Source organism: Solanum pennellii, chromosome 8 (assembly GCF_001406875.1).
Source record: "Solanum pennellii chromosome 8, SPENNV200".
Classification (NCBI taxonomy): domain Eukaryota; kingdom Viridiplantae; phylum Streptophyta; class Magnoliopsida; order Solanales; family Solanaceae; genus Solanum; species Solanum pennellii.
Genome location: NC_028644.1, coordinates 11,531,009 through 11,540,675, shown reverse-complemented (window position 1 = coordinate 11,540,675; position 9,667 = coordinate 11,531,009). Strand labels below are relative to the sequence as shown.

Genomic DNA, 9,667 nt, shown 5'->3' with positions numbered 1-9,667 from the left:
AAATGAGTATGGTGTGGAGGCTTGAGTCCTCATAGGTGTGCTTGGTGTTGTTGTCAATGGTTCTTGTACTTGTTGCTTGTCACCTGTTAAGTATTGTGGTTGATTTTATATTATTATTCAGTATATATTGTTTTCTATTTTGAGTTGGCCGATGATACCTACTCAATACGCGTTCCTTGTACTGACCCCTACTTGTGTTTTTCTTGTTGTTTTGTGGAGTGCAGCAAGTGCACCATCGACTTTGACTTGCGCTCAACTCTAGCCAGTATCCAGCACATCAGATTTCAGGGTGAGCTATCATTCCTAGCTCGAGCTGGATTCTCTCCTTCACGTCTTGATGTCTTTGAAGTTCGGACATGGACTATCTTTTACTTATTTTAGTTTCTTGAATACTCTTAGATTTAGAAATTTGAGGATAGATGTTCTTGATGTGATGACTTCCAAATTTTGGGGATAATAATTGATAAACTTTAGAAGATTATTTATTGGTTATATTAATAAGTTTTGGTTCTTCCGCATTATATTTTGTTCATTATGGTTGATATACTGGAAAATGTTGGGGTTTAGATTGTTGGTTCGTTCACCTAGTAAGATAAGTGTGGGTGCCACTCGCGGCTCGTTTTGGGTCGTGACAAACATGATAACGATACTCTAGTTTATAATAAACTAATATGAATTTAATTGAACGATGATATGATAGGAAAGAACAATTGAAAAACAAACCTGCATAAATAAATAAACATGATTACAATGTATGATGAAATAAAAAGCTATAAAACTTTGATCTTATATATTCTTAAAGATATAGAAATTGTTGACATAAAAAGAATTATATGGGAAAAAATATTTGATCATGATATAGAAGATATATTAAAACAAGAATGGTATGAAATAAATTTACAAAAATTAGATATAGAAAGAATAGATATATACGATTTAGAAATAAATTCAAATTAAAATGAACTATGACTATTTAGAATATTGGATAGAAACTAGGGGAAATATAAGATTATTAAATCAATTAATGCAAGAAAATTTATACATGTACCAAAGAACCCAAGATATGTTATACATAGAATATATAATATCTTTTCTTAGAATGTTCTTTAGAAATATAAATCTATCTATCTATATCGTAAACTATCGGATCGGGTATTACTTAGATGTGAAACTTGCAAACCTCATAGGTTGTAATATTTATCTTACGGGGGGAACGACCTTCGTCGGCCCTTGACGCCTTCCTTAACAAGCCCTCGAGCCTCCTTTGCGCCGCCTTCTTCATAGAAGCCGCCGGGTTTACCCAGAAGTCCGAATTCTATGGTAGAGAACGCTGTAATAATAATTGTCCGCTGCATCACAAGGAGCAATTGTGAGGAATAGTCATTCTAGAACAATCATTTGGTTTGGTTCATTCTTTGACTGCTCTGCTCCCCCAAAAAAAAAAGAGAGACTGAATTTCTTCCACCTTCCCTGTAGGAGTAGTGAAGAAGTATAGATTTAGTTGGTTGTTGACCAACGGAAAGCATGGGATCAAAAAAGGAAGAATTTACGCAATTTCTTTTCTAAGAAAGAGATCATAGTGATTGATGGCTCTTTCAATCCGGCGAAATAATATTAAAAAAAATATTTAGATTAGAACAGTTATCAAAAGAACTTTATGATAAAATATATTTTATCAGAAATACCGCCACCATAAGTGGAACATACCACACAATTCCATACAAGGCTTTATAGATTGCAATACTATAAGAAATAGAGAGGAAAAGCTATTCTTACCAATTCATCAACCTTTGATCATTATTAATCAATACACCTTTTTCATCAACAATTCATATATAGGGCAGTAGCTAAATGTACTTTAATCATAAAAGAAACCATGCATAAGCAACTACAAGACCATGCTACAAACTAGTACAATACATCACCAATATACCAGAGAGTAGAAGGACATACATCATTCACAAATTTCACTTGCATTGATCACCAATCATATTTCATTAATAGTATCAATTTAGGGCGGTAGCTAAAGACATAATAATCATGTCAAACTCATGCTTCATTTATCCTAGAATTGATGTCACAACATGTATATAACATTATAAATTTTTAGGCTAAAGAACCTAGATCAATCCTTACCAAGACTCCTTTACTTTGATTATGAATGACTCTCACCCACAATTCATCATTAATATCAATATGTGGTAATATTTGAAAAAATCATAACCTAAACGAAATCCTACTAGAAGTGCCATAAAATCGAAATTACAGTGAAGGTCATGAATTAACATTCAATAGGAAGTAGGGATCAAGCCTTCATGCATCAATACTCATTAGACCAATAACTCATAAATCATCATCAATACATGCATTAGGCAGTAGATACAAGCAATTCAACATACTAGAATCATAATTCAATCAATACAAAGTCAGAATCACAATGCCCACACATAGGATAAAACGGGAGTTTAAGAGGACATGGGTTCATCATGCAATCAGATGGAAATACATGTTACAATCACCATATTAACATCAATTTATCATGATTAAGCCTTTGAAAATGTTTTGAGAAATAACCCATGGCTAGATTGAAGAAGAAGAGATTTGGTCATGAACATGCTTTGAAAAAATTGAAAGGAACCCCTCTAGATATACCTTTATTAGATGAAGAACCCACTAAAAATTGGTGAATAACCCATGGAAATCCCATCTACAAGCTGACTTTGAACTTCACCTTCAATGGAGGTTTCTAGAGAGGATATTTTGGGAGAGGGAGGTTTTGATTTTTAATGGAGGATAGGATATGGTCTATTCACGTTTTTGATCATCTATATATACTTAAAACACAACACCATTTTAGGCCTAAGGCCACACTAAATCTGGACAACATTTGTAAAGTGTTGCCTAAGACATTTTTGGGTACACTTTTGAAGCGTAGCCTTAGTTTTTAGCTTTTGGCTACAATAATATTCGCAACACTTGTAAAGTGTACTCTTTAGTGTTATAGCAACACTTTTTAAGCGTTTTCATGTCATGATATAATTGGCAAAACCTATTTATACATATGACTACACTATGGAAGTGTTCTATTTTTATAATTATAAAAACAACACTTTACAAATGTGGCCTTGTAGTTTTCGTAAAATTTTCACTAAAATATTATTTTCCCTCCAAACATATTTAACTCTCCCTCAAATTTGTAATTTTCCTAAAAAAATAACTTCTTTAAAAATCATAACACAATTTAGCTCTATAAATAAATAAATAAAAAACCCTTTGTACTAATAAACATTATTTCTCCTAAGTCTAAGATAGGTGGTGATTTTCTAATCCTTTTTTGCCTTTATTCGAATAACTGGAGAAAAAATTTGAAGAAAACTCACATTGTTGGTGCAGCTTATCGTACATCGACACCTTTTTTTGGCTTCATCAGTGCTGTAGCCACCTTAATCTTCTCTTGTAACTATTTTCCCATTAGATCTAAGCTATGATTTGGTGATGAAGTCCATTGCTCGGGTTGTTATGGCTGGATTTTGGGTATTTATGGGTTAATTATTTCTGCAATTATTATTAATAGATTAACCCGAAAAATCGGTCTTATTCTCTATTTGTTGGATATGCTGACCTTTCATCTTGTCTTGCTTGTGGACTTGTTGGTCTTTCTACTGGAATTTCTTTCAAAATCGTTGGTGATGCTAGTGTTAGGTATTTTACTATTCTGCTAATTTTCAATATTGTGCTTAATCATCGCGCTATTGCAGAACTGATGTAGAGATTAGTAAAGATATTTTTTATATGCAAAGGTGATTATTTTTTATTATATGCTGGTATTGGGATAAATGTGAAGAGCATGTGGGTTGGATCTTTAACCAGCTATGGCAGATTTTTTGTTACCTTTTGGCATTTCTGTGAATGATTTGTCTGGATTTACTTACTAGCCAAGATTTTATTGGTTGTTCTTTAGTTAAAAGACCAGTCTTTTATTGGTTGTCCTTTATGAAAAGATCATTATTTTATTAGTTGTCCTTTATTAAAAAATCACTCTTTTTTTGAATTTTCATGATTTGTTTGGCGGAGAAATATGAGGATATCAAATATTGTGGGTTGTTATTTCTCCTTTAAACATGGGTCTCATTGCAACTCGATAATTACTTGCATGTAGTTGACTGTGATAAAATAATAGATGGCTTTATGCGAATAAATAGAGCCTTGGTGATTGATTCTGTTTAAGTAGTATAGAAATGTTCCTGGACAACTTGGATTTGCATCAAATCTCATATTTCTCAAGGCTATTACCTTATTGTATCTTCTTAATGATGCCTCATTCTAACATTTGATTGGGTTTGAAATGATGCTGTTCCGTCCATTGTGACAACAAATTAGATCGAGTTTATGAAAAAAGTATACTTTATGGTGTTGCATTTTTGTTACATCTTCATGTTCAACATGACACCTAGAACTGACAAAAATGTATTCCTTTATTTGTCCTTAATTTGCTGCAACATAAGCCATTGAAGGATTTGAGTGGACAAGTTTGTGACATATGTTGTGATGAAATAGGCTTAACAGTGGAAAGTGATATTTTTGTGGCTGCAAAGAGTGGTTTCCCTGTGGGTCGGCCTTGCTACTATTATGAAAGAAGGGAAGAAACTCAACAGTGTCCACAGTGCAAGACCAGATACAAATGTCTTAAAGGTATATATACACATCTTGATGAATAAAAACTATTCACATCCATGCAAACTTGTTCTGGTTGTCCGTGTCATTTATTATTGATTTTTAATTGTATTTGATGGTTTGAAGGAAGTCCAACGGTGGCGGGAGATGAAGATGAGGAAGATATTGACGATATTGATCATGATTCCAAAGTTGATGATGAGCAATACAAGAATAGAAACATTGTTGAGACCATTCTCCACGGTAAGATGCAGGTTACCGGTGAATTTCCAATATCAAATCATGGAAATGGAGAGCAGACGTTGCAATCTCAGCTTCACAAAAGGATACTTCCCTATCCATCTTCTGAATCTGGAAGTGCAAGATGGGATCATAAGAAAGAGGGAGGGTGGAAAGAAAGAATGGAAGAATTGAAATTGCAGCAAGGACATGCGGGGCAAGATTATGATGACTTTGCAGACGTTGATATGTCCATATAAGTAGTTACAATTGATCTTCAACATGAAAATGTACGCAAATACAAAATCTTGAACCATAATATTGAGTCATCGGAGATTGGAATAACACACGAGCAAATGCTCACCTCTTGGTTGTTTCTTGGTTATTTCCTGTGCTTGGAGATACAGATACTAGCATTTGATTATTTCACATTCACATAAATGGAATTGAAAGGAGTATTTTATATGAAAGTTTATGACAGTAGGAGTAAGAAATTAGTGAAATGTTTTTCACCAGAAGTGAAAAGGAGTAGTGTATATGACAAATTAGTTAACCATAAATTAACTGTTATAGAGACACAAGTTTTGACATAATCAGTGAAATGTTTTTTTTCAAGGAGGCATGCAGATATTATCTGATCGAAAGTGATCTGTCTTTGAAGGTGGTATCAGTTATCTTAGTAAGTGATGTTGTCTGCAATTCCCCTTCTATGAGCCCAAATGATCAGGAGAAGTGTCAGTACTCAGACATGAACAAAGCCTCTTTTTTATCCAAAGTAGGTGACACCGTACTACAACGTTATTGGATTCAATTATACAAAGCTATGTTTTTCATTCATTTTATGATGTTGTAAGTCTTAATGACGATGTTCCTTTTTACGTTACTTACAGAACGTTTTAGGCAACAGGAGTTCCAAGCTATTTGCAATTGCTTTACTAGCATCAGGGCACAGTTCGACTATGACTGGGACGTACGCTGGGCAATACGTTATATAGGTAATGAAATGCTATATCATTTTGTCAAATGATTTATGATGTTCTTTTTGACATTTAAAAAACTTAACTTGATCACCAGTATTCAAATTTGTTAAGATTTAAGACAAAAATATTTGGGCGTAACTTGTTTTATTGATAGACCAATTTCTTAATTTAGCAAAGAACATGAGAAATATTCATGAGTAGGTTTCTACTTACTGTATCCAAAAAATAGGGGTTGAATGAAGTTCTATAATCTGTAACTGTTAGGTTAAATCGAATTAGTGGTTTGTTTTGATAATTTGTGTAGCAGGTCCTCACAAAGAGATTACTCCAAGCAAAAAGGTTTAGTAAACATCTAGACTTAAAATGTGTATGGGGAGTTAGAAGTTCCTACAAAACATCTAGAGTTCTAGGCTCATTCGAGCTAATAATATTTGGATGAACCAGACTGATTGTTATTATCCTCGATCATTTAGACCCTCGTAATGTGCAATTTGGGACTCAATAAATCTGTAAATTGGAACTCTAATCTACAATCTACAAATATTGAACTATAAACTGCAATCTGGAAGTAATCTAGAAATGTAGTCTGCAATCTGGAATTAATTTGGAATTGTAATATACAATCTGCAATTTGGTTTTAATTTGCTCCAGAACCTGCAAAGTCAACTCAAAAAATTTGCAATCTGCAATATGGAAGAACTGCTCCAATCTTGAGCATCTTGACTCTTCTATAACTGCTCCAATTTGATTTTGTTGTACATTTTAAATGTGTAGGGAAATGGAGGTGATCAAATTTTAAGAGTTGCCACAAGTCAATTTGATTTTATAGAAGTGAATGATGAAGAGTTTTTGAACTATTGTAAAAGTTTGAATACATTATGTTTGATTTTGTGAAATATGTTCATTGCTAGAATATATTGATCTACTATAAGAGTACTTTTTGAACTATTGTGTACACATGTAGAATATTGCTTTATAAGTATTTGTATGTACGCAAGACTTACTATCTTTTGAAGTGTATTACAAATCTATATGTTTGAATTACTTATTAGCCAATGTATTGCTTGAGATTATTTATTGCAAAACAAAATCGGTGTTTTTAATAGAAATTGTGGCATATAAATATTTTGTAACCAAAATAGTATTACCACACTTAAAAGTGTAGACATAGGCCTGTAAATTGGGGTATGCACATGGGCAAGGACTACATTTCCAAGTGCTGTCATATACTAGATAGAAAAGGCAACACTTTAAAATCGTTGTCATACATTGGATAGAAAAGGAAACATTTAAAAAATGTGGCCAATAAGGAAGCAAAGGCCACACTTTAAAGTGTAGTTGTTTGAGATAGAAATGTTGTTGTATGAGGTATATCAAAGCGTGGCCAATTTTCCTTTTAGGCTACACTTTTAAGTGTAGCTGATAAAGGCAACACTTGAAAAGTGTTTCCTAAAAGCTAAGGTTACTCCTCTTTTGGCCACCCCTTGAAAAGTGTTACTTAAAGTCCGGAAGTGTAGCCTTTTATCAAAGGCCACAATTTTTGCTAGTTAAGGCTACACTTTACTGGGGTGGTCGTACGCCTAAAATGGTGTACTGAAAATAACCAAATAAACCAATTAGGGTCAGGTTAGCACGTAGGGTGAATTTCCCATTCACCCCATAATTAGGCAACGTGCATGGCAGTTCTGCAGGCATGCAGCAATGGACACAGTAGACGACACGTTGGCCCATCAACGGGGTATCAGTCAACACATGGGGCGTATTTGACTCAGTCGATTGACACTGCCAAGGTAGTGTCTCAACAACCTTTTGGTCCTTCTTGAGGGGCTCTTGCAGGGCCCTTCGAAAGGTGTACCTGGACGTTTACAATGTAAATATACACCTTAACATATTAAAGACCTTTAATGCAAGTTTCACCTAAAATGCACACGTTAAACACATCCAAACATGCAAGGTACAATCATGACACACATAAACGTCTTGAGAGCTAACTTTCGAACATTCTAGACGTTCTTGGACGTTTTGACCTAAAAGCTTCATGAAACTTAATATACTTCCTCTAAACACAATTATAACTCATATAAGGACCTCATAAGCTCACGACACACAAATAAACACATAAAAGCATCTAAGGCCCCTTTGGTGACTAGTCGTCGAACGTCTTGGTCGTCCCTTGAAGTTTGACTTCCAAATGACTTCAAAATTCAGACACTGCCTCAATACCACATTATAAACCATTTTAGGACCTTAGACCCTTATGATGAACATCTTAGGCTCTAGACACCCTAACTCATTTTGGGGTCTTACATCGTTAATGGACGTTTGGACCCTTTGTACTACATATTAACTATTTAATGTGTTTTCACTTGTTTTGGACTTCATTTGTCACTCCAAAACCTTCACCAAACATAGGGAAGTCTACAAGTTCAATTTAGCTAGTTTCCGGACGTCAAGGTCTTTTTATATCGTCTAGGCTCTAACCTTTTCTAATTGAGTTAAATATATTAATATAGTTCTTGAAACATCATTTAGTCATTATTCAATAGGTGAAACTCTAGATTATGTCATGGAACTTCCGGAGCGTTACATTATCCCCCCCCCCCTAGGAACATTCGCCCCCGAATGACAATAAAATCTATTGGAGTGTATGGATAGACTCAATACTAGCAGCCAAACCAATCAACAACATATAATCATAATGAGTCACAACTCACAGGATTACATCACAACTCCTCTCAATACATATAACAACATTACACATTGTAACTCAATTCATGATGCACAACATATAAGAGATTCAACATTTCATAACACATAATGAGAAATTTCTTTCTCAACATCAACATGAGCTCAAAATAAGTCAAAGAGTTACAATGTAATTGTCACATCTGGGGAGCACCCCCTAGACGTAACTGGCGTCGTCGTTTTAAGAGAAAAGAGAGAATAAGAGAGAGAGAGTTGAGAGTAAGTAGCTTATTCATCTTGTTTATTACTGAGGGAGAGGCCCTCTATTTATACAAATTTTTACATACTTGGCCAATAGAAATGGCCGACACTTACTTTACACTTGGCCTATATTAATTTGGTCGACACAAAACGACAAACTACTAGTGGCCCTTTACTTTATTACTGGCCGACATAACTTTTACATATGGCCATCTTATCTTCTGGCCAACACTATACACAACAAACTACTTTAACACTACACAACAAATTACTTTAATAAAATTACTTTTTTTTTATTCTAACTGTACGTCTGGGACGTAATTATCTTCTCCTTCGCATTTTGAGCATAGATGATCAGGATATTTTTGTCCTATCAGCTTGCAATATCTCGTCATTAAATTAGGAGAAATGAAGTTCTTCCGTATTGCTCTTGTCGTAGGTGTTTCTTCTGGTCTTAGCAGACCATAGAACTCTGGAATATCTACTTTCTTAAATGAGATAACAAATAATTATTTAAACGAAAATGCAATATGGACCTACTACAATAGAGATCAGACAATCATCTACTCGAACTGTAGAGATATACGAGCAGCAGATATGGAAGATTTAAGACAGTGGATATTAAGTCTGCTAAGACCAGAACAAACACCTACGACAAGAGCAATATGGAAGAACTTCATTTCTCCTAATTTAATGACGAGATATTGCAAGCTGATAGGACAAAAATATCCTGATCATCTATGCTCAAAATGCGAAGGAGAAGATAATTACGTCCCAGACGTACAGTTAGAATTTAAAAAAAAAAGTAATTTCATTAAAGTAATTTGTTGTGTAGTGTTAAAGTAGTT

The 9,667-nt window shown here is 34.2% G+C and overlaps 1 protein-coding gene across 5 annotated transcripts; it reads left to right on the top strand.

The window, feature by feature from the left end:
• Positions 1–3,261: 3,261 nt before the first annotated feature.
• Positions 3,262–6,904, top strand: LOC107027135 (cellulose synthase A catalytic subunit 9 [UDP-forming]-like). Of its 5 annotated transcripts, none has more exons than XM_027918807.1 (6): positions 3,271–3,702; positions 4,558–4,692; positions 4,801–5,183; positions 5,565–5,668; positions 5,784–5,888; positions 6,648–6,882. In XM_027918807.1, exons 1-3 carry the CDS (start codon positions 3,615–3,617, stop codon positions 5,151–5,153), a joined length of 576 nt encoding a protein of 191 aa, XP_027774608.1. In that variant the 5' UTR covers positions 3,271–3,614; the 3' UTR covers positions 5,154–5,183; positions 5,565–5,668; positions 5,784–5,888; positions 6,648–6,882. The 5 variants fall into 5 exon arrangements, 4 of the variants coding, with proteins under 4 accessions (XP_027774608.1, XP_027774607.1, XP_027774606.1 ...); XM_027918806.1 differs by having other exon boundaries at positions 5,555–5,668; XM_027918805.1 differs by having other exon boundaries at positions 5,510–5,668.
• Positions 6,905–9,667: the final 2,763 nt, after the last annotated feature.